General features: G+C 40.7%; 2 protein-coding genes across 3 annotated transcripts; both read right to left on the bottom strand.

The window, feature by feature from the left end:
• Positions 1 to 8,023: 8,023 nt before the first annotated feature.
• LOC102719640 (K(+) efflux antiporter 3, chloroplastic) lies at positions 8,024 to 13,669 on the bottom strand. 2 transcript variants are annotated; one of them, XM_006664688.3, is made up of 18 exons: positions 13,207 to 13,669; positions 13,019 to 13,120; positions 12,796 to 12,876; positions 12,408 to 12,509; positions 12,114 to 12,191; positions 11,732 to 11,800; positions 11,561 to 11,611; positions 11,107 to 11,220; positions 10,916 to 11,017; positions 10,689 to 10,823; positions 10,292 to 10,473; positions 10,075 to 10,210; positions 9,921 to 9,992; positions 9,691 to 9,792; positions 9,445 to 9,606; positions 9,231 to 9,320; positions 8,986 to 9,147; positions 8,024 to 8,901 (listed from the first exon to the last, which is right to left on the bottom strand). In XM_006664688.3, the coding sequence occupies exons 1-18, from the start codon at positions 13,543 to 13,545 to the stop codon at positions 8,626 to 8,628; spliced, it is 2,355 nt and encodes a 784-aa protein (XP_006664751.3). In that variant the 5' UTR covers positions 13,546 to 13,669; the 3' UTR covers positions 8,024 to 8,625. The 2 variants fall into 2 exon arrangements, with proteins under 2 accessions (XP_006664751.3, XP_040385637.1); XM_040529703.1 differs by having other exon boundaries at positions 13,202 to 13,669.
• A 1,191-nt stretch (positions 13,670 to 14,860) lies between these two features.
• LOC102719920 (serine/threonine-protein phosphatase BSL2 homolog) lies at positions 14,861 to 24,052 on the bottom strand. Its single transcript, XM_040529265.1, has 21 exons — positions 23,344 to 24,052; positions 22,100 to 22,160; positions 21,846 to 21,924; positions 21,686 to 21,765; positions 21,510 to 21,604; positions 21,314 to 21,413; positions 20,736 to 20,805; positions 20,061 to 20,162; positions 19,868 to 19,949; positions 19,286 to 19,465; positions 18,463 to 18,736; positions 18,101 to 18,344; positions 17,732 to 17,902; positions 17,279 to 17,517; positions 16,917 to 17,001; positions 16,721 to 16,819; positions 16,435 to 16,634; positions 16,270 to 16,345; positions 16,038 to 16,173; positions 15,812 to 15,951; positions 14,861 to 15,713 (listed from the first exon to the last, which is right to left on the bottom strand). Exons 1-21 carry the CDS (start codon positions 23,792 to 23,794, stop codon positions 15,627 to 15,629), a joined length of 3,051 nt encoding a protein of 1,016 aa, XP_040385199.1. The 5' UTR covers positions 23,795 to 24,052; the 3' UTR covers positions 14,861 to 15,626.
• Positions 24,053 to 26,119: the final 2,067 nt, after the last annotated feature.

Raw genomic sequence — 26,119 nt, forward strand, 5'->3', positions numbered from 1 at the left:
CAAGCCGTTACGATGGGAATGCAAGTGCCGCCACTATATATCTCCACCAGCGTGGGGCGCGTGCTATGCGCGCGGGAATGATGTGAGATCCCAGATGAGCATATTTAGCAGGACTAAATGGATGTTAAATAGATGGCTGCACTATGCAGTCATATATGGATAGGGTTGGTTTACAATAGCTGATTATTCATGATCTACGGGGGTAATTACACATAGATAGTCCATCACATTCATGGTCTACGGGGGTAATTACACATACATAGGCAAAAAATGATTGTTTTCTTTATGTAAGATGCGTTTAAAGTATATGGATGGTTGCATGTGGATCCCCATTCTAGGTGCTGAAGTAGAAAGCACACACTATGTTAATATTGTTTTTTTCTTTATGACGAATTTGATCCATCTGGTTGTAATGTTGAAGTGCCCATCAGTCAATATGTTGATGGTCATCGTTGAGGGCTCGCTTCTAGGTGTGTCAACTCTTATCGTTGTCTTTTTACCCATCAAGTGTGGCTTAATATGGGCTTCGGTGAAGTCGGTGCTGAAATATTGATAGAAAGAGTAACCATTAATACTGTTTTATTCATGGTGGATAGATACAACTTCTCTGAAGGGTGCGTTCCTGAGGTGTGGGCTTTCAGGTAACATTTCATTTCATTTGTCAAAGAAACAGTGTTTCCAAAGCACAGCCAATCAGATAGTGTGGGCACTGATGTGCTTTGCTTGGCATACAGGCAGATGGCATAGAACTAAGTGTTTGAAGATGTATGTGCTATTTGCTGTAACAGATAGTAGGATCGATACCTGTACCAGACGTCCCTTCATTGGTTTGGGTGCTGGTTCCATACCCTTTAGTGAAAGTGCCTGTAAAAACAGAACTATTTGCATTAGTGAGCTATACCAGCAGGTGATGTGTAATATACTATGTTGTTTTGTTGATGCATAAATTAGGCCGTGTAACCTGACTAGGAACTCTTGCTGGTGTCGCTGGTGCTTGTGGTAGGGCAAGGCGCGCGTAGCGCGCGGAACCTAACATGTTGTTAGACTGGACAAAACACGCTCTCTTGCCACATCTCCGTTTTTTTTTGAAAAAAACGTTACTTTATATTTTTAACAGATCAATGATACACAATAGGAATTAGACATACTTCTTCCATTATTTTTTATATGACATTGTTGATTTTTGAATCTAGTTTGGTTGTTTGTCTTATTCAAATTTTGAACCCAAATATGTAAAATTATCAGATATACTTGAAGTTCTAATAATAATAAATTATATTATAACAAAATAATTAATAGTTATAATTTTTTAAATAAAACAAATGGTCAAACGTGGATACAAAATCAATTGTCATATAAAAAAATGGAGTAAACGGAAGAAAAAGGAAGGAAGAATGAGACTGAAGGAAACAATACAAAAAGCAAGGAAGAATGAGACCATATGAACGCATGCATACAATCACATGGCATGCAGCCAAAGCAGTGCCCTCGGTCAATGCATGCAAAGGGTGCACCCACATATTGGCTGGCATGACTATGCTTGTCACAGGCCTTACGCCTCACGGTAACCAAGCAGCACTCCGCTCAGGTTACTATACCAAGACGACGCACGTCGGCGCGTAATTACGGATGAACCATTTTTATTTTTTTTATCGGTTATAACCATAAATATGAACTATTATAAATTACTTTAAATGAAGGAAAAGTCCGTTCTTTACATATTTTTGTTAACTAGGAACCTAATAAATATGTTCAGGGACCACCTAAAGCATGGCCTTGTGGGTTTGTGTGTTTTTGAAGCATGTCTGTACAATTTTCCCAAGCACAAAGGATTTTCCTTTGCAACCTGGTTGGCAAATGGTAACTTCTAAAGAGGAAACGACAGTAGTAAGCAGAAAACATAAGTGATTTTTGAACTATTCGTTTTAGTGTCCGTCTTGAAAGACACTTCAAGGGGTGTTGTGTAATCACCTAAACTCTCTTGGAGAAAAAAAAAGAGATTATATATATACATCACAATTTTTAAAGAATAGTTAAAAATGTACATTATGATGATTTGGTTTGGTTATATTCAACAATTGATTTGGTTTTCACATTTGAGCAATAAAAGATCATATGGCATACTGATCAAATGATTTCGTCCATTGACCTTCCTTTTTTTCTCGTAAATAGAGGAAGCATATACACACAATTTACATTGAAATGTCAGATGAGAAGGCAAGCCTACCGGTCATGAAGAAATGTGGTGGATATAAAAGAGAGTGCTAGGCCACCTCCTGCCCACAACTTGCAGTCCCAGACTCAATAGCTTTCAAGAGTTCACTGGAATACTTCAACTGAATAAGTGAAAAGATGTTAGTTTACTAACTAATGGAACCAAATACAAAAAACGAAGGCAAAGGACAAGGAAAATTATACGCTTTATAGTACCTTAGTTTTTCCAACAATGCTCAATCAATATGGTGCCCAAATTTGGTCTCAACCTTATTCACACAGTTGCATCTATTTTCATAAATGTGTAACCCAAAGAGTTCATGCGTTAGGCATATACAACCCAACAATCTGGGCCTGATTACTGTTTGTTGTTCCAAAGTTTCACCCTTCAACTCAAAATGCAAAGGAGCTTGTGACAACTGCATCATCTGAAGGATTGATTTCACAACTCTAGATGCAGGCTTTCTTCCATCCTGCAATCAAAAACCAGTATTGTCATAAGCTTTTAGCCTGGGCACAAATAAGACAACACAAGGACCAAATTAGCTACAGAAGCATTTGCAAAATAGGATTTTAATCTAACCAACTTCCAAGAACTGCAGATTGAGATGTACAAAAAATGGCTAATAGAGTGCCCCCAATGGAACTATGTAGATCATTTATGTTAACAATTTATCTAATATAACTGAGTGGACTGTAGACAACATAGCGACGAGATAACATTTGGTTACAAAAGTGAGCTGTTATCTTTTGCTGGGGGCCACAGATTGCAATTAGATAAGTGCGAAACATACCTTTCTATCAACCATACAGCTTGTCAAATCTGTAAGTTTTGTGGAACCACTTGGTCACATGGTTTGCGGTCTTTCTCATGATCCCAAGAATCGAAGATTTCACACAATTCCTTCCTAGTTTGAAAGTTTTCAGCTGTAAAATCGGGCATTCACGTGGAATCTTCTAGACAATATCATGAGATCTCCTTATGTGCCACAAGGACTGCAGATATGCAGAGAAAAATAAGAGAAGAGTAAACTTATAACGAAATATCAAAAGCTGAATGAGGCAAACAAAAGTTATCTGGAGAATCACATCCAAAGGAGCTTGTAGTTCAAGATCATTTGGTGGAGGAACACGTAAAACCATCTCTGGGGGGTTATCACTCAATTTAGCCTGTCAACAATAAATACCATGCATAAGAAAAGAGTTACAGAAAAAGTGCATCTGAGTTCAGTTTGGGTATAGGAGAACTTTACTGACCCGAAGGCAAGCCTTTGCAATAGGTAAAATGACTGCAAGATAATCCACTTTGTAAGTTTCCAAAAGGCTTTGCCTCTGGAAATCCACCTCAGCATCAATTAATAGCAATTCAAGTTGTACAGAGTCAATCTGCATATGTAGCAAGTAGGATTTAAGCAATAATATACAAGTTTATAATGTTGTTCATAAAACCGGAGAGCAAACATAATGTAGTAAAAGGAAAGGTGATACCCCAGAAACAAAATAAGGCTTGACGTCTACATCTCAAAGATGGTGCCACGAAGAAGATAAACATCGCCTTGTATTTGTTCCTGATTCGTCTCGTCCAGTCTCTTGTATAGCATGTCCTGCTATCAGCGGTGTCGTGTTGAGCAAATCGGGCCGGGGCGGCGGATCTCGGCCGACGGCAGCAGATCGGGCGATGGTAGTGGAGCTCGGCCTGGGGCGGCGGATCTCAGGCCACGGCGGTGGAGCTCAGGCGACGACGGTGGAGCTCGTGCAGCGCAGATCGGGCAACGACGGCAGAGCTCGGGCCAGGGCGGCAGAGCTCGCCCAACAGCGGTAGAGATCGGCAGCATGTAACCTCGGCATAGCGGCGGCGGAGCTCGAGGGTAGCGGCGCGTCGGGGGCGGCGGAGCTCGGCGGCCGCCGAGCTCGGCGGCCGCCGTGTCCCGGCGGTAGATCTCGGGGGCAGCGCGTCAGGGGCGAGCGACCTCGGCGGCGGCGGCCGCCAGGCGATGTCGGTGGTGACAGGTCGAGGGCGGCGGCATTGGCCAGCCTCGGCGACTTTCTCCCTCTCTCTCTCTCCCTTTGTCATGTGCCTCTCTTTCCTTGTCTCCCGCGCCTTTCTCGCCGTGTTCTGCATCGCGAGCAAGCTCTGCATCGGGGAGGAGCAAAAAAAAAGCAAAAGCAGCACCTCTAACAGGCAGGCAGACAACTCTATAAGACACGATAGTATAAGAGGGCAAAAATGGTGAACCTGTAGACATAGCACACAGCTCACACACACACACAGAGGGAAAGAGAGGAAAGAACCAAATGCATGGAACATGTCTACACAAAAAAACCAGAAAAATAGGACGCAGACATGGACACACAAGAGCAGCCAACCAAATAAACTAGGTTTATGGCTGGTAGATAAAAAACAGTGACCACAAGGCCCACATGGCAGGGGGGAAAACGCATGGACCAAGCACATGCAAACGCAGAAGAAAAAGCTGACTAACAGTACAGAGCACTGACTAATAGTGTAGAGCATGAAGCAGCAAAAAGCAAGAGGCAAGAAACTGGAACAGCGACTACGAATAGAAAGGAAAGAAAGCAACAGGCGTGAGCCATCGAACATAGCAGCCACAGAGCGGTCCAGCTGACCCCACCGTCGAGCGAGACGGCACACCGTGCACGCAGCGCACGCAATAGCCCAGACAGGCAAGGACCACGCGTCGCAACCGCGAACCGTCCACGCCAGCGAAATCGCTCCGGAGGCCTCAAATCCTTGCGGGCTTTAAGATTTTAAATTAGCTAGCTAATAACACGTCCATATTCACTCTGTTTTATATTATAAAACTTTTTAGTCTTGTTTAGATTTATGTTACTAATATATATATATATATATATATATATATATATATATATATATATATATATATATATATATATATATATATTGATGAACATTCCAATATACAATATTATAGAGATCATAAATGTGTTAAACCTGATTCATTTTTATGTGGTATGAAAAAAAAACTTCACAGATGAAAAGGTGATAGGGAGGACACAACACATTTTACATGGGAAAATGGTGGGAGTATACTATATTGTCAAGGTTACAACATTGAGCACACAAGGAACATGACAGTGCTAGGTGAAAAATCCTAATATTTGTTGATGCTGAAGATCATGGAGTTAATATGGAACTGAATTTGCATGAATGGGACCATTTTATCCTTGGCCATCTGCAATTAACGGTGACGACCCTGCCACAGAGTGTCTAGGAACAATCTGGAGATGGCCTGGTGAGTGCAGCGCCAGTTGGGGCTAACCCTTCATGACCAAAGCTAGGCCATGACAGCACCCTCACATCATCACTACCCGGTTGGTTACCCGTTTAATTAGCTTATAAGCCGGTTGGCGGGCCAGCCCACTTACACCCCACCCTGGAGGTCTCTATCAGTCTTCTCCACTCCCTCCCTTTCCATGGGGAAGCCAGATCTGACTGTGGGAGGGGAGGAGGGAGCGAGAATATGCTCATTGGAATATCGACGTATCTTTTCCACTCCCTTTACGGTGGTGATGTTTACCTTTTTGTGATGGTTGATGATGGTGTTGTTCTTGTATATTAATTATTCATGTTTACTACTCTCATGATTAACTGTTGATGATGCTCTTATGTTGATTATTTATGTGTTCATCGGTTCATGGGGATATGGGACATCATATTTTGGAGGTATAAGGTATCACAGTTATATGAATTGACTCAATTGAAGCCGGGTCTTAGGAACCGTCTTTCTTTTCTCTTTGGTTGCTGAAAACCTAAAGGCGCTGATTCTAGATTGGTCATTGCTGCCAGTACCTACTACCTATCATTGGTGCAAGACAAAAACATACACATGTAGCTCTTTATAAGTCGGCATCTAACGCATTTTGTGTAGTAGTGATTGATTGATAAGATATTTCAGTTATTAGACAAAACAGCATAATCATCTTATGATGGAATGTTTGCATCCATGCATGTCCATGAACAAATAGGAAATGGATGAAAGCTCTACTCAAAGATATGCAATCTCCGGTCTTGCCGCAAGTACCTCTAATAGCTAGCCTCACATACAATTGCAATGATCAAGAAATAAATCACACAACTTTGTGATGACCTTTGATTAATTATAAAATGGAAGTTGTTCATTGTTGCGGCCTCTATATTTGTATATATAATCTCATCAAACCGAGATTGGTAAGTGCTCATGGAGAAAAACAACTCCAGCCATTGTTATACAAAATTTTAGCTCCACATTAAATTTTTGAGATACTGGAGATGGACCAAATGGTATAGTATAATTATATATCAATGAAGACATAATATTGATGTAGTGAAGTGCATTCGTATGATGTAAGCAGCTTAATGTTTCAACGACAGGGACAGGGTTACAAGTGGTTTCAAGTGTAAAACTAATTTAGTGTTTCACTCGATCGTCGACAACTACACAATCAGTAATTGCAACACTACCTGTGTCATTAACTTCCTCCCACTTTAACAATAATCTCTGACTAAAAAATAAATCCTTCATTGGATGGACGATGACTGCGCCGTGTAAGTTGTAACCTGCATGCAAGCATCATGTTGATAAGCAGTCATCGATTACCAATAACGTTCGTCAGCTCGTTGTTAGCTTCGGCATAAGTAGAATGTGTTGTTGTGGTTAGCATGCTATTGGTAGATGTGTACTCCATTATACAACTGACCTCAATATCCTTCCGTCGTGTATACTGTGTCATATTTTTTTCTCAATCTTAAAAAACTAAAGTAAATTAGTTATTTTATCATTCAAAGTCCAATACTACTGAGTTTTTTCTATTTAATCTGGTTTAGAGAAAAACTATATTTTAAAATGAGAGTAATATGACATGTTTCCTACCGAAAAAAGTCAGATCATGTCTTAATTATGCAGGTGCGTACTCGTCTGTAGGTGGTAATTAACTTAATTAACTAACTTATTTGAGTAAGAATGCATATTTTTCATGAATTTTATGAAATTGTTCTACTTCAAATATAATATGCTCAACACGGACTCGTTGACAATCAAATAGATTTGTCTATTAATGTATTTGAGTAATAATATATATTTTTCATAAATTTTATGAAAGGTTTCTACTTCAAATATAGTAAATGCAAAACCATGCAGCACGTTGACCGTCAAATCAGTATGTCCATATTATCGTAGACTTTCACAGTCACAAACTTTTACTTTAACGCATAACAAAAAAACATGTGATAAATTATAACTGTAAAGATTATTGCCACTTCATCATGTTTCACTGTAACATTAATATATTGGACCATCTGAGTCAACGACAGCGAGCAAACTATGCTCACGAATGCATGTGCGTGTGTGTATATAGCGGCTCAGGTTTAATGGGAACTAGCTATATTTAATTATGATGTCACATTTTCCATACAAACAATTAATTCTTTTACATTGTAAATTTCAATACCTACATTGTAATTTTTCTAGTGCGCACTACATAAGAGAATTAGGATAAAAATGAATGCCTACTTGAAAGAGGAGATAGAGAGATAAATACTTAAATACTTACATACAAGTGAGGTTTCAATACGTACGCAGTGAAAAAAGTGACTGAAGTAAAACATGCGGTGCCATATTTTTAGCAAAATTGTTACTTCCTCCGTTTTATAATGTAAGACTTTCTAACCTTAACTAGATTTATATAGATGCTAATGAATCTAGACATATATATAAATTATATATATTCATCAATTGATAAATTTAGGCAATACTAAAAAGTCTTATAATATGAAACGGTGTTAGTAATTATATGAGGATTAATTGGACCTAAATCCGATGTTCGTACTCCTTGATTAAAATATTTTTAGTTACAGAAATTCGACGTATCACAAATTCAGAATGTCTCTATAATTCTGTATGAGTACATGAATCGGCCCAGGAATTAATGGCCTGTCTGTTATACACTAGAAATACAGTGAAATACAGCAAGGAATGTGCATCTATGCTTCCTAGCTGAACAAAGAGCCCTGTAAAAGGGGAGGAAAATGCTATTCAGAATTCTGGATGGTGATACTTCAGTCTGGCAATGCTGAATTGCATCAGCAGGTATATGTAAGCTTCAGTTTGTCAGCTGAAAATTTTATCTGTCTGCAGCATGATATAGGATCGACATATAATCCCAGTGATCATGCTCTTCATTCACTTCAATGACCATCGATCCAGTCCCCAGATATGCTGCATGAAAACTACAGGCATATGTCCAAGAGAGGTGCCAGTTCTGAACTTCTGCTCTGCCTAGCTACCTTTCTATGAGCTTGATTCTAGAAATGAAAGTTTAGTATCTTTTCAGATAATGGAAAGAAATTCATCATCTAAAAAGATCAGTATCTGCAATTCTGTACTAGTGACACTACACAGACTGGTCGATCATTTCCTTGCTTGAATTGGAGGCTTCACTTTCGTCGTCGCTGGCTTCCAACAGACAATATTTGACACCATCTTCAGAATCTATGTTGTTGAAGTCATACCCTGTCTGGTCATCTTCCACCTTCATCTCGGTTATCCGGTCCTCTAGAGGCACTTCAATTACCGGTATGTTTGGGCGACTACTTAGGCGTAGTGAATCCTCCTGGGCTATCATTCTTGAACCGTTCCCGTTGCGCTCAACCATGTCTGATACTCTTACCTGCAGCAAAAATAATATTCAGAACATATGGGGAGATGAAGGTCTAAGAAATTGGGGAAGGCTGTGAGGACTAATTCCAGAAACCTCAAGTGGCTTCATGATGTCAATTTCTCGATTTTCGATGTTTTTGAGTGCTTCCTGAGCTTGTAACTCCATTGAGTCCCTCACAAGCTTACTCAGGAAGGATACATCATCAGACATGACACCCAGTCCTCTCAAAAGCATCGAACCTAGTTGCAAGCCAGTCTGCAGGGAGATATAGAAGAAGGGAAAAGTTCATGTAAAATTAGTGTTTCACTCCGTTAAAAGGCAAATTTGGTTTAAATTACCTCGGCGTTTTCCAAAACAACTTCTGTTGCACCTGATTTCTTTAGGTCTAACAAATGTGACATGTCTTGAGCCCTAGCAAAGATGGGAACCTGATGAAAACAAATGGATATTATCACCACAGTGTTCACTTGATGCACAATGCATTTGTAATGTTATCCATGAACCTGAAAACTAAATCCTAGGATTCTCCTAAATCATGACACAGTTTCTTACACCAGGAAAAGCTTGCCGCAATCTGTTGACAGCTTCAATTGTCTTTTCCTTTCCAGTATGCATGACCATGACAGCTTTAGGAGAAGATATGCCGGCAGATTGTAGAACAAGAGGACGCGAACCATCTCCATATAGCACTGGAAAGCCTGATTTTCTAGCTGACTGTTATACAGTGAACACACTTAGCTCAGTACATTAAAAAATATTCAGCAACTTCTATACCAAAACATTCCTTTTAATTTCAACCTTTACAACAGCAGGATTTAGATCAAATGCGACATATGGCCATCCTTCGGTGTCTTTGTCAAGCCCAAAAGATAATGGTGCAGACAAAAACCTTGCAAGGACCTGCCAAAAATATAATGATTCATTTGACCAGCTCTCACAATGAAGGAAAATTTGCCATTATTTCATTACTGGAAAACAGTAGAGATCCTGGTATCAAACAAATGAAGGAAAAATATTGTGCAAGATACCTTTCCCATTTCTCCAAAACCAAGAATAACAACAGGTTCAGTGGCATCATAGTTGACCATCTCAGCTGGTTTCTGTAAAAGAGCAACTTAAGAGCTGACTGAATAGGCTACAATTATGCTCATTGTGGATGTATAGATAATTGTTTCCACATACTTCTTGTGTTTCTGATTTCTCGTCGATGACCCCTGCTGCTCTTCTTCCAACTTCATTGAGTAATGGAGTTAACGCCATCGACAGTACAACAACAATGATTAGCAGTTTATTCAACTCGAGCGGTAGGACACCAAGCCTGTTACAGTAATGATAGCTAATAGAATTAGATAATGTAGATGATCAAGCAGAAAAGGAGAAAGAAATGATTATTACCGACCTGTTTGCCAACGAAAACACCACGAACCCGAACTCTCCTCCTTGAGAAAGCAGCAGTCCTATCCTTACACTTTCTTGAAGAGTTAGCCCAACCCTAGGTCCTATTGCAGTAATTATTAATGTCTTGATTGCAATAAGGCCTCCCAGCAGTGATAGAACATTAGGCCATTCCCGAATGAGTAGCTACACATGAGAAGAAAACTCAATATGGGTTAAAAGAACATCCAAATGATGTTTTGTCAGAAAAGGAAAACACAGCAATGCCACTATCAGCAACTGCCTGAAAGTTGCACTACATACAAGTGCCAAGTGGAAATGCAGGAATTTAGATACATCCTACTCGTGTTTCTCAGTTAAGTGGTACGAAGTATTGCTCATCCATACAGATCAGGTAATACCTGCATGTCAATAGAAGTTCCTGTAGTCACAAAGAACAAACCAAGCAGCAATCCTCTGAATGGCCTAATGTCAGCTTCGATTTGCGTACGGAAATTTGTCTCTGCAAGAATAGCCCCTGCCAGAAATGCACCTAGCTGCACAGGACATATGGTTAAAAAGGAGCATGGAAGGTGAACAATCATAAACTAGATGCGACTTATCATTTCAAAATGTTTTGATGACTCACTGTATCACTAAATCCCAACCACTGAGTAAGAAGTGATGTTCCTGAAACCGTAAGAAGACAGAGTGCAACAAATGCTTCTGAGCTCCTCGACTCTGCAACAAACTGCAGGAAGGTTCATTCAAAAAATCGTTCTAAGATAAAGGTTTGATTTTTCTTTAAATGCACTCAGAAAAAACTAGAAAATAATAGACCTCAAAGATGCGTCTGATGAGGTATTTCCCACCAAGGGAAAGTAGGCCAAGTCCACCCAGTGCTTTCAGGCTTTCAGCTAATAACATTGGCCACACACTTTGCTCCACCACATTCTGCAATGAAGTGTGTAATAAGAATTAGTTTGTAATATGTACACAAGATAATACACTGCGACAGAAGTAGTTCACCAAGTAGGAGGCCATAGAGAGTATAATGAGTTAATGACTATTTATATGCTGAAATGCTTATGTATCAAACCTTTTGTCATACTACTATTTTCATTTGAAAATAAAATGATCTTGCGATAGCAAAGTTGTTGCGACAAGCATAATCTCCAAAGGCACTAAATAAGTCTTTGGGTCAAATTAGGTGCAATAATAGAGGTCTTTATTTGCATCAGAACTTTCATCTTTCATGTAGGCTGATTATCATTAGGCCTGACCTTTTGCATACCTGACTCTCTAGCACAGGGAGTATGACCAAGAGAGGAACAACTGCAATGTCCTGAGAAGTATCAGAACAAGACATCCTTGAATCAATACATCATACACTAATTTAAAGAAACTTCTCTTTACAAAGGGCCAGTTTTAGAGAGGAATAAGCAAGAGGGATTCAGCTCATCACCTGCAGGAGGAGAATTCCCAGTGTAGCTGAACCAAATCTTGTTGGGAGTTCACCTTTCTCAGCAAGAAGCTGCATATGGGATCCAAAAGCACTTCAAAATGGTACGAGTAACAATACAACAGCTATAAGCAGGAAGTGTTGCTTGAACAATTGTATAAATAAAAATGCCAGTCTCATTGATGTCAAACTAGTAGTAAATATCATGAGCAATTGCAGTTAACACAAAAAGGATATGCTATAAATTACACACTTTGGAAAAGTTCAATTCTGAAAAAAAAAAGGAGCCTAATGATGCAAAAAAAAAGGCGTAAAAGGAAACTGCAAAACTTCTCTAAATAATAAACTGCTGATGCATTACACAGTCAATGGGTAGAACGCACACCTGGAGAACAAAAGCAGATGAAGATAGTGATAGTGCAGCCCCAATTACTATTGCTTCATCAACACTCCTGATATTCACCTGCAGAACTCAGAACTAAATATAATAAATGGCTGAGTTGGCCTTGAAAGGGAATCCTTATTTCAACAGATTTAAAAAGAGTAGCAAGCAACTAAGGAAATTTCAAACATCGTTCCGAAACTAGGTAACAATGAACATAATAACTACAGTTCAGTGAAACAAGTGATATCTAGGAAGGTCCAGCTATTAAAATTTTCAATTCATAATGTAACTCACTAGATCAGGTCTTGAATCAAAGAGGAACTGCAAAATTTTGGTTCCGATGGCACCATTAGGAGGAAGCTCGAACGCCGTGAAAGCGAGGGTTGACAAAAGGACCTTCAGGATATTGAAGAGCATAAGATCAGCCATCACAGATCTTTTGTCAAAATTAATGAATAAACCAAAGTGGATCGGAAGAAACAAAATCCAGTTCAAGACAAATATCAAAAATCTACGAATCATCTCCAAGGACAGCTCATTCTCTTGAACTCAAGCATTAGTTACGATTCTGAAATGTGCTAAATTATACTACCATATTGAGCACATATATTTCCATTCAAATATGATCAGCACAGCAGCATAAAACCACAAGAAATTACTAGCGGATTCCGGGAAAGCATACCTGCGGCAAACCCATTCCAAAGGCGTATCTGGCAAGAGCCTTGAGACGAGACAGCGAGAGCTCCAGCCCCATCTCGAACAACTGTGGCAGAGCCAAAGACACCAATAAATTCAATTCAATTCAGTTCTCCAGTTGCATTTACATTTACTGATTTACATGTGACAGGATAAATCATATTAGATCACAGAAATCGCTAGTGCAGAATGATGATAATCTTACTTACCAGGAAGAGAATCCCCCACTCGGAGAGGAGCTTGACATCGGTGAGGTTCCTGATGAGGCCGAACTGGTTGAGCACGACGCCGGCGCAGAAGAACCCAAGAATCTGAAAAGATTGCGTTTTTAGATTGGAGAAGTAGGAGAGGTGGCGAGGAGGGGGTAGTCGCGGAGGAACGGGGAGAGATACTTCACTGGGCTGGCCTTGACGACGCGGAAGGCGGGGACGACGAGCACGGTGACGCCGAGGAAGGTGAGCGTGTCGAAGCCCAGGTCGTTGATCACCTCCACGGCGCTCGCGATGTCCATCCCCGACGCCGCGCGCACCCGCCGCCGCCGCCGCGGCGTCCACCTCCTCCCCGCCGCCGACGACGCGGCGTCGCCCCCGATCCCCAGGCGCAGCAGCGACGCGCCGCCGCGCCGCCGCAGGACGCACACCGACACGGGCGCGCAGCACCAGCTGCTGCTGCATCGTGCGCTGAGGAGGACGGCGCGGTGGTGGTGGTGCCGCGGGGCCGCCGCTGCGGCCGCCATGGCGCCAGAGCAAGAAGGCAAAGCTGGTACCTGGTAGCACTAGCACCACCCGTGCTTTGCTCAGTTGCTTGCCTTTCTGGGTTGGCGCGTACGAGGAGGAGACGAGAGCGCGCGCGTGTTTATCGCGGGGAGGAAGGAGAAGGAGAAGGAGAAGGAGAAGGAGAAGGAGGAGATAAGATGTTGAGGCGAGCGATGCGCCGCGCGGGAGCGCCTCGGCCTCTCGATGGATCGTTTTCTCCCGCGTTCCGCTCTTCCTCTTCCTCCCTCGCTTTGCTTTGCTTGCGTCTAAGCTTCGCTTTCTTGCAGACAAAAACCTCGTGCGGATATTTGCGAGTTACAATCCCATTTTTCACTTTTACTTATGTTTGTATAACTAAAAGTTTAAATTTTTAATATTAAATTTAAATTAGATTTTAAGATTTTTTTTATCATAGTTTATTTTTAGCTTCGGCTTTTAGATCATTGAAAATATGTGTATAAAATTTATACTCATAAAATGTTTTTTTAATTATAAACATGTCATTTGGCTTTTCCGTGAATAAGCCAAACAATTTAATCTTTTATAGAATTTGTTATTCATCCGACCCAATCGTCTCACTCGCATACGACTACGATTGATCAGCATTTGCGTAAAACATCTGCTCCTTTGGCTTATTTGTGGTCACATGTATAGCGGTACTTAGTTTTCATAAGGTAATAAGGTGTGCTGGTTCCATTTAAAAAGTATAAGCGGTTCTACAATTCAAATTGTATTTCACAAATACGAGTTTTTCAATAATATTTACATGCCCAACAAGTACTTTGCATTAATTCTTTTCTCAGCATACCCTATACTACAATCTATCCCTCATTTATTAAGGACAAAACAGTCATTTCTCAATATTAATATTTGCTAAACAATTTAGAATGTATGTTTCTCAATCTTAAGGTTTGCTAATCCGTTAAAAAACTTACATTTTTAAAGGAGAGTACTATATTAGCATTTCAAAGCAATCAACTACTAAATTTGCAACATTTGGAGTGTCTTAACAAATGCATCAGACTTTGACCAAAAGATTTTACCCAGCTCTTTTCATCCTACAAATCATAGATCCATCATCCATGAGCATGCTTCCTAGAATCCTAAACAGTGGTTTTTGCAAATGGCTTCTTAGGATAGTTTTCTAACAGGCAAAAAAATATATTTTTTTTACACCTTTGTGATAGTAAATTTATGTTTGTACCCTCGATATAACTATAAAATCAGATAATAAGTAGTGGTCTAAAAGGCAAGACTAAGTGACAAAAAAGCAACAGAAAAAACCTCTAAATTATGTTGGAAATTCAAATTTGGCCTGGCTTATAAGCCAAAACTGAAAAGAGCAAGTTCATAGTAGTATAGGACAAAAGATGAAGCTCAAAACTGGGCAGTACAAGGCTGCTCTCACCACCCACAACAAATCAACAAGCACCAACTTCGTTCACTACACAAAACTGTCAAGGATAATATTGTACATGATGTCAGCACCAGAGACAGGTATTACAAATGCTGATGGAGGTGTGATAACACAAATGGGTGAGACTGCTTTTATACAAGAGCTTCTGACAGATGGGCCCCATCCAATAAGTTTACTCCTTTGGCCACTCCAATACTTTTCCAACATGGTGGAAACAAAATCTAGACACAGGAAAAGAATACCTAGTACAGTAACACTAGTTACACTATCCCTTCTGTTCCTCAAATCGGTTGACCAAAACACATACACCCCAACTCACCTATCTGCAGGCATCATCTGAGTATATACAGGGGCGAAGACTCGCAGGTAGGATGCTCCGATGAATGACCATGAATATGTTCATTTTACTTCTCGTGATTTGGGAAAAGAATTTGGAGAGCACTGTCGGTAGTGATTGGCGAAGCTTCTCCACCCTCTGTCTTTCTGTAACTTAGCTTTGCTCCGCAAACAATTTCCAGTTGCAGGTTCGTGCGTACTAGCACATATCTTGGGCACAGGGTGCCTGCTTTTGAGCAGAATGGATAATGTAGCTCAGCCAGAAGCCAATAATGAAGCAATGGATGAATTCCACACATGCCAAAGCTACTATATCCATGCAAGAGAGCCTCGGTCGTTGTTTGCAACTTGAGGGCGGCCCCTTGTTGGAGTTGGTGGCCTGTTCGCATTCAGTTCCTGATTTATACACAAGATGGTGTTAGAAGCATATAGACAGGAATACCATGTTGCAGATCCAAGAGCATCCTGTGAATACGTGATAAAAGAAGGGTTACCTGCATCCATGTGTCCTCAAGATGATGCTCTGGAGAGGTTTCAGGCGATGTAATAGCAGGTGGCAAAGGATGAATGAGTTTGGGTACTACTACAAGATCTCTTCCTAGAACCAAGATTGCACCTGCGTTGTTTGCAGTACCTGCATGCAGATGATATTAAGCAACAGCGCAACCAATCTTCAAGAGATAATTACACATGGAACAAACCAGAATAACATGGCATTACCGCAGTAATTTGTTGCCGAGAAGAGAGTGATTAGGTGACCTTGAGCAAAACGCTCAAAACCATCCATCACACACTCATGTGCTCGCACCATTAATTGTAAGTCATTGTTGTTGCAGAACTCCATAACACGGTCAGGCTGCATTTACAATACATGTTAATTTGAAAGAAACCACAGGAGCTGACAAGGAGAAAAGAACTGAACACAACATAACACAGAAGGATAATTACTAACCCCAAAGGTAACAAGACCAGGGCCACGAGCATTTGGTCTAAGTCCTTCAACACTATCATTTTCAGTTGGATCAGACCTTTACGATTTCAAAAAAGTGATATCAGAAAAAATTAAACAAGGATCTTGCAATAATAGTGTCACAATAAGAGTCACTGAAATGCTAACCACAAAAGATCCATTAGAACAACTGAGCCTGCTTCCATGGTAATTGGTCTTTGAAGATTCTCAATTTGTTCGACATGATTGATAGACCGACCAATACCACCATGCATACAAATTATTTTCTTTTCTATTAGGGCAGCCAAAGGAAGCCAATTAAATAGCCTATTCATGCGATGCCAGGTCCAGATCCCATCACGTTCACCCTATTTTTCAGTAAAGAACAGCGATAAGCAAAGATAATTTTAATAAGGCACTTATCAAGAATGCCAGAATGCAACATGCTCATTACCATTCGCTCAATGCACTCTATCCGGAACCCAAACAGAGCATTGATATCAGCGGCCTCATGATTCCCTCGAATCAAATGCACATTAAGAGGATATTCAACCTGAATTATATTGTCAATTGTTACAATTTGGAAAAAGGAAAATGAGTCCGATGAAATAGCACCTTTTTAAGGAAAGCTCAGTTGCTCATAGCTTTACCTTAAGTGCAAGGAGAAGAGTGATTGTCTCCAAACTATGCTGACCACGATCCACATAATCTCCCAAAAAGAGATAATCGATGTAACTGCAAAGTTTTTCAAACAAGAAGATCAAGAACAATTGATTGAAAATATTTCCTTTAACAGAACATTTTCTGAACCAAAGCTTCATACACAAATCAAGCTATCCACATAAAGTATAACTAACATAATTGGAAAAGTCAGCATAAAGTATTCTGGTGATTCTGTTTTGGAATCAAAAGGTTTATCTGCCATTGCGTCCAATAAAATACCATCTAAATCATTAAAATTGGGGCAAATAAATAAATGAATCAGGCCAGTTCAAAATCAGAAAACACTCACGCAATGTCTCCAGCCGTTGAGGGAGCACCATACTCATCAAACAAACGCATTAGGTCACCAAATTGACCATGCAAATCACCAAATATCTTAATTGGAGCTTTTAGCTGTAGGACACTTGGTTCAATTGAAAATATTCTTTCCGCACTATCACATAGATCTGCAATTTCGTTGCAGTCTAAAAAGAACTGCCTTCGCACAGGGGGCTTCCAACCACGAGGTTTTAAAAGGGACGCAATTACCTGGATAATTGAGACATTGAATAGAAATATGTGAGTACTTAATAGCAGAATAGCACAGAAATTTAACACAGACAAAGGTTATCATGACTTCTATTTATTCCCCCTTACAAGTTACTACCCCACACACCCATGTCTGCCCTTGCCTTGGTGTTTTAGCAGATAATTATGTATTTTTTGCTGATTTTTGTCAAGTTACATCTGCAAAGTGAGATACCTTCTTGGGCACGCTGTTAATAGACATTTGCCGATCCAGCAACTTCCTTGCTGCAGTTGCACTCTCAGGAGTACCATAGATGACCCTTCTTCCTTCGTTTTCAAACTGGTCAATAGAGAGCTGCCTAACCATGCCACCTAAGGCACCTCCGGTTTCTGCTGCTACCACAACCTAGAAGACCAAGATAAAATTAAGTTCACAATGCTGTAACTAACTTGAGCTAGGTTGTGTCAGGGACTTCTATGATACAATATATTTCAACTGTAGAATAAGGAAAGACCATCATCATGTATTTGAATTATCAATCAACTAGAGAAGTCAATAAAGTAACAAATTAACTAAGCAAAACTAACTGCATTTTACACTCACTGCTCTATGGTGTAACCGAACCCCAGGAGGTGGTGTTGAATTATTTGAAAGAGCATAGTCGGGTTTTATGAGGCTTGAATTTTGCTTTGGACTTGGTGTGGCATCTGGAGATTGCTCCCCGTCAGGTGAATGCTCTACCTCACCATTAACTTGCCTGGCTTTTACAGCAGCTAAAGTAGCACTGATTGCCTCAGCCTCTGCAGCAGAGGCTTCAACCAAATAATCAACACCTTTGCTCATTCTCCTGTGCAAATTAAGTCCGAATAACATATTTCAGTGCATGTTGATTATTTCAGTCCACTCAACAAGACTGATAAATATGCAAACAAATTATCATAACATGTCTAGGAAATTTTACAAACCTTTGTCCCTGGATCACAGCATTCTCCGGGCTAATATCAGTATATATGTCCCCATTAACAGGAGCAGCAACTGGAGTTCCAAGAACCACAGCTCCATCAGGAGATGTTACCGTAGCTGGCTGCCCTGTCTGTTCATCATTGTAGGCATACCTACCTGGTTCTCTACCAGCTTGCATATCAGAGACTGCAGCAATTGCAGCTGCCTGATTTGCTGCATTTGTTGTTTCAGCAGCAGCAAGATCTTCAGCAACAAGAAGGTCATCTAGCAGCACGCCTGGAGTAACAATACAGGAAATTTAGCATAGCAATTATACAAAACCCAAAGTCAATATAATGCATCTCAATTTGAATTGGAGGCCCTTTTGCTCTGATAACCCTAAGTCAACCATCAAAATAGATATGCAAGTGTTAAAAGTTAGCTAACAGTTAGCTCCAAGGAAATCCATTAAGCTGAAATACTAGTGCCGATTAGAAATCCATTAAGCCAAAGTCCAGATCTCCTTAAAAACCTTTTGGATCCACTATGTAAGCATAGTAAATGCTACTCCCTACATTTCAACTAACCAACGTCAAACAAAAAAAATGGAGTGATTAAATTTGTACTGATGTCCTGATATCCTAAATCCCTATCTTCCCAAAGAACATATGTTCCTCATCAGGTAACATCTTTACTACTTAAAAAAAATGTGCAGGTGGTTGTGGATTTGTGGTCCTGGTGAACATGACATGTACAGCTGAACAGGACTGACAGGACAGCAGAGCACAATCAAATACGAGGTTTGGTGCCAGAAATCAGATGAGGCTAAAAACTGAAGTGTCTTACCTCCCCGTAGACCTCCATAAATATATATCATATCACCAACTGCAGCAGCTGCATGCCTGCAACGCCGGGTGAGCTCTACAGAAGCATCACCGCCTGCAGCATCTGCACTATATCTTCCTGTCCTTGGAGTAGTAACTACTGACTTTGTATCACACCAAACTCCAGCCGCGGTATCCAATACTACAAAAGGTGCAGCATGGCAAAAAAAATAAGAACCTAGGGAAACAAGACGTGTATCTTGTATTATCCAATGCTTAAACTACCAATTGTATTCCAGTATTATTCACAGATAATTTACTTTTTTTAATAAAATAAAATATGTGAACTGTATAGACAATAACGAAAATTATCTTGTTCTCTGCTGACCAATTGTAAATGATTAATTTAGTAAACAGAAAACAATATATTGAACTTAGTAAAAGAGAATTAATCATAAATGGCCTTTATCCTACTTACATTCGAGGAAACTGACATTGAAATATTTTATGCTGTCACAAAAAGTGGGAGATTTTCCAAAAGGATGCCACATGAACTAACAGGTGCCCACCAGCAAATTATAAACAGCAAATAATTGTAACAAACCTGCAACGCTTGAGGAGTCTTCAACCATGCGACCACCTCCAAGAGCACCTCCTGAGACATGAAGTCGTGCATTGACAAAAACCTAAAATAATAAAAGAAATAAAGCATGACATATACCATCAGTTGGACGAATTTCAAAATGAAAAATAATAACGACACTGAAAATTGAAGGGAAAGGATATTCAAAACTTACAGCTGCATGTTGATATCTGGGTGATGGAGAGACGCCAGGGGCGATTGCCCACTCCCAGCGCCCATCCCTGTGTTTCGCAAGTCCATATGCGCTTGCTAGGGGCTGATGGTTTTAGCCAAAAAGGAAGGGAAAAATATTAATTAGCTTCTACAAGTAGCTTGGAGTAAAACTGTGTAGGACATACAAATAGACGTCACTGCCTCCAAAAATCAGTGTAATTACCCAAAAAAAGAAGGCCATCTATGTCCTTATTTCAATTCACCAATAAAATTCTAATCACTTGTGCCACGCTAATCAGTTGAATCCAGACTCATTTTCCAGCCCATGTGAACAGGATTGTAAGGTCTGATCCTAATTTTCTTTATTTGAAGGATATGGTTTTACAAGTGAATTGAAAAGGGCATGCCTTATGGATTCAGTGAACTTAACATCACAATTGATCACTCTTCCAAAGAAGCAGATGCAACATGAGAAAAAAGAATGCTTTGTTGGCACAAGCATGCAGTTCTCATAACTATCACCTACCCAAAAAAAAGCTATATAAACCATTCTCATGTTATGACCTCAGAGCAGATTCAAATCTAAAAACTAAGAACAGAGAATTTCAACTCTATAATCCTGATAGAACAAAATAACCACAGCGAAATATACTCCTAGAAACAGAATGGTACTTACCACACTATTAGCATCCCTTCCACCACAAAGTAATAGAAGTCCATCCGAACGGGCACTTGCAGTTGCATACCTGAGCAACATTACCAGAGGCAGACTTAATAGAAGTATATAAAAGACTATCTCTACTTCTAGCAACGTGTGTGTGTGTACAGCAAATAGCTAGTGGTAGGTTACCCTAGGATATTAGGTTTGAAGCTTTGCTGTGTTCTGCATCCAAGTAGACTTAACAAAACACTTGTAACTTGTTATTTATTGGAAGCTGCTTTTGAAAAAACTATGAATGTTGAGCTGTATATATAACCAAAGTTTTTTGTAACTACTTGGCAAAAAAACCACTGAACCCCTAAAAGTAGTCTAATGGTGCCAAAACAGATCAATATATATGATATCAGCATCAAAGGAAAATTGAAACATTGAAAGCTTCATTAAAAAAAATATAGGCATCATATGTTGGCTCATGGATGTAGCTGAGCCATCTGGCCAAGAAAAATATTGTAAGATTCAAACACATCACTAAAGAACCTTGAATCTAGATTTCGAAGGGAAGATATTTTCCTTTTTATAACTTGCACACTTACATGCACGGTGGTGGTCCTTCACCTTCTGGTTCAAGCTTCCTCCACTCATATGGCTTAGCTGCTGTATCAAGGGCCCACACATCAGCCAGGGGCCGCTTCCCTGAAACATTTATGCACTCTTAGTATCAACACCAGTTCGGATGGAACAATGTCAATTAACCACAATCTAGGTTTGTTAACATAAGCAATTTCCTACCATCATTTCCACCGATTGTCAACAAGAAACGCTGCCCAACCAAAGCCATCACATGCCCATATCGAGGACCAGGGCCAGGCCCTTGAACCACCACTCTACATATAAGACATGATAATGCTCACTAGGGACAGCAGCAAAAGTAGATTCTAAACCCAAATAAATAGAGTAGCAGCCACCTGTGCCATCGTGGCCGTTGTTGTGTAAGATCCAGAACATGAAGATCCTCTGCAGATAAACCAGCAGGGCCTATCCCACCCTGTAATTGGGAGCAGTTTAGTACTAGCCAGACAATAATACTGATGTAACTGCTACTCTAAGGAAAAAATTTAAAAATACCTGAATGACTACCATGGTACCAACAGCAGTGGCTACATGCGCTGCTCTTGGTGAAGGAGGTTCACCAACTGGAGTAAGCCTGACAACATTGTACACTGGTCAATCAGAAGTAAATAGCTAACAGGTGCTACTAAGATAAAATTTTTCATGGGATCCAAAGAACATGGAGAAAAACTTACACATGGCATCCAAGCATAATATCCAAATTAATTAAAATATTTACAAAAATAGATCTCTTAGTGAAAAGAATGTACCTGCTCCACTTATTCGATGAAACATCATAGCAGTGGACATCTGCGGTTGCACCAGCAAGACCTGCAAGCAAGGAGATTGATGAATGAGAGCAATTTTATGTAAGACCTTGTCAATTTTGCTGCTTCACAAATAAAGATAGATTTTCCCTTTCATCATAGGCAAAAAAAAAAATCCAACATTCTAAGCACGGTTTCAAAACAATACATTTGGCACACAGTTTAGCAAAACATCTAATCCCACAGTAAGACTTGGGAGAACAGGAATGCATTTAATAGCATTTCAGGTTTAGCTTTTGAAATGGCAGAGGTCTTACTCCTTGATCTAGTGTATCCAAGAGGAATTCATACAGTTCAAGCAAATAAAAAGTTTCCAATTAGAAGCATTTGAGTATTTCTACTAACATACGAAGACAACCATAGTCCAAAGGAAACAACCAAAAAAACATTAAAAGGAACTGGCCGTTTTCAAAAGCATTGCCTTTCCAACGAGCGCCATACTCTTGGTCATTAGTTAAATTTTGCACCTGAAATCATATAAGAGCACCATATTTGGCCTTCCACCTAACAGCATGTGCACATGAGTTCCACAGCATATATTGTCATAACGTTCTGTTCATAATTGTTTTCCTAACCAGGCAGAACATGAAATTCCCTCTCAATACTAGTTTTTAACCTAATCTGGCCTAAACTAGCAAGACCACTGAGCAGCCAATGATCTGAATTTCACCTCTGAAAAAGACACTGACACCAATGCTACAATCAACCTAGTTGGCTAGTTGCTATCTCAAACAATAAGTTCTATCGCAAAATCAGTTAGAAGTAGAACCCAAACAAGTATATCACTCCAAACCCAACTATTCCAACTACCATAGAGCTTTGTTCTCATTGACAGCAACTACAAAGTAGAACGCCACACCATCCACAAAACAATAAACTAGATTGCTAGGTTCTAACCTAACATGAAATTTTAACTTTAGTCCCACATAAACTAGCAAGACTACCCAGCAGTCGATGCTCTGAATTCCAGCTCTGACTGAAACATCAAGGGCACAATCAACTTAGTTGCTATCTCGAACAGTAAGTTCTATCCCATGATCAGTTACTGCCAAAACCAGTACATCACACAAAAGTCACAAGCAAAATTCACTAATTCGAACTGAGCTAGAGTAAAAAAGATAAAGAACTCTGCACCATCCACCAAACAATATAGGAACAAGCGCAGGTTCAGGGTTGAAGGGCATTACGGATTCCGGCGCTCCCGGCCGGGGAGGGCGGCGTGGCAGAGTTCCCCTCGAGCGCGGTGGCGCCGCCGAAGAGGATCAGCCGTGGGCCGACGTACCCTGGCGAGCCCTCCTCCCCAACGGCGGGCACGGCGGTGAGCGTGTGGCCGCACCGGCACCCCGGCCCGTCCTCCTTCTTCTCCATCGCCGCGTCCACCACCGTGTACCCCGGCGCAGGCCTCGGCCCCGCCACCACCGCCCCCGACACCGCCGCTGCAGCCGCCGCGGCAGCAGCGATAGGAGCAGCACCCCCTCCAGCCCCCATAACCGTGGGTGTCCCGGGCGCCGACGGGGACGCCGAGGAGGTCTCACTCCCGAACCCGCCCCCGGCCCCGGCCCCGGCCCCACCCCCCTGCGCCGCGACGGCGTCCGAGTCGGAGTCCGACTCCGTCGTCATCCGCGAGTCGACGTCCATCCCGCCCCGCTAGGGTTTCCGCCCGCTCGAGATCTTCGCCGTCCCCCCACACAGAGAGCGGGAGGGTAGGGTAGGGTAGGATGGAGCAGTAAAATCTCGCAGCACACCACCTCCTCCCCTACTTCCCAGCCCCGGCGGTGGCGGCGGGGACAGGCAAGGCCGCCACCATCACCCGAAACCCTAGACGACGACAGCGACAGCAGCAGCAGCGCGGGGTCGACGCCGCCGGCGAAGGGGATGGGATCGCGAGGGGGAGGGGAGGGGGCGGAGTGTGAAATGGTGGAGGTGGAGATGGAGACGCGGTCAGCGGTACAGGGTGTGGGGGGGAATTTTCTCTAGTATTTTTGTCACTCGCAGTCTCGCACACACACTGCTGTTGTCTGTCACACACAGGCAACACAGGATTGGTGGGAGTTTTCGATTTGGCCCCTTGGAGTTTTGCTTATTGCGTTTTTGGCCTGGGCTCTTCTTCTTTTTTTATGCCGAGCCCCATAAAATGTTACTCCCTCTTGTTTCGCAAGATAAAACCGAAACGATAAAACTTTCACGTTAATGTATCTAGACACATATATAAATTATATATATTTATCAGTAAATAAGTTTAGGCAGGACTAAAAAATCTTACAATATGAAATAGAGATAGCAGGTTATAAGATTTGTCTATATTCACATATGTACTAATAAATCTGGACATATATACAAACATATGCATTTGACATATATACAAAACATTTGCATTGATACGTAGATGACTCTGTTAATACCAAAATTTGGTAAAAATTTTTATTGGATTTGGATAAAGAACGACGCAATCATCAATGAAAATTTTATCCGGAAGAGTTCGAATTCAACGGGAGATCATGAAGACCAAGACACGACGTGTAATTTTATCTATTAATTAGAGTTAATTTAGGATTTTTCTTTTATCTCTAAGAGAGTTAGAGTCTGATCAGGACTTATTATTTTTTTATCTATTAGAAAACAGTGTCGTATACAATAGGGATTAGAATTAGAATCTAAATAAAATTTGTTATTTCCTTTTATTTATTAGGAATAATGTGTAATATCTGACATGGACTACTCTCCACTGGTGGATATAAATATGTATGCCCGGGGTCATTGTAAATAATCTACTTCTACACAACATAGATCAATTACTCATGGTGCATCGTCACCCTCTTCACTGAGGTTTCATCACCGACGGAACTTGACACCTGACGCGGGGATGCATCGTTTTGATCTCTGGCGGAGAGGTAAGTCCTATGTTCCACCGGGCATGGTAATCGTATCGACTATATTAGAACTGTCTCGGTTTGGTCCAATCTTATGATCTGCTTGTACGGTTGCTAGTTATCATATCAGTTTTATCATAGGTTACTTTCATATCTTGAGTTGATCTGGTCGACCACTTTAGGTGATCTATGTTGGTTTGATATTTGTTATTTGACATATTCAATCTAATATTGTCTCGGTTAGGTCTGATCTATTGGATTGCGTTTTTCAAATAGTTTATATCAGGTCGATGTATCTTGCTCATTTGTTTTATCGGAGTACCAGCCGATAAGTTATCAGTCATCGGCTTGATAGCGATATAGATCTATTTAGTATCTAGCCTGACATTGCTAGGCATAGTCTTGATAGTATCTAAATAAATCAAGCCAACTGATGTATAAGCACTAAAACAATCGACTACTTTGTTGATAACAAGCATGCAGATCGACTATAAACGACTGATGATCAATCAAGATCTATAAAATATCTAGCCTAGCTTACTAGAAATAATCTTAAAAGATCGGACCAAACTGAGACAATATTATTTTATGATGTATCGGCTTATGAGATTTACCTGTTAGTTGTTTTGGCTTATCATAGCAAAATATTCATTGTTTATTTAATTATTATTCAAGTATATTCGTATCAGATTTCTAGCGATCCAAGCTTTCAACAGCCGATTGCTCAGCGTATCGGCTAAACGCTACTACATCAACATCTGATCGACTAAAATTTTTGTTACCTATCGGCTTGCTAGCCGATCGGCTTGTTTTATTCTTTATCTTGTCAGTTGCAGGATCAAACTGGTTGGCACGCCCGCGTATTTAGGTCTTGTACTGGAGCGGTCTAAGAAGAGACTCCTATGACTTCGTGTGTGACACGTCATCGGGTTAACTTTTGACGTCAACAGAATCTAGCCAAATCCAAAAAGTCTTATAATATGGAACAAATGGACTATTTGGCTAGCCTACTAGCAATTTCTCCTGGCATGGTATAGCCAAACTAGTCTTTATGAGAACGTTATAGGTCAAGGCAGATGGATTCATACATGCA

This window comes from Oryza brachyantha, chromosome 12, assembly GCF_000231095.2.
Source record: "Oryza brachyantha chromosome 12, ObraRS2, whole genome shotgun sequence".
Lineage (NCBI taxonomy): Eukaryota > Viridiplantae > Streptophyta > Magnoliopsida > Poales > Poaceae > Oryza > Oryza brachyantha.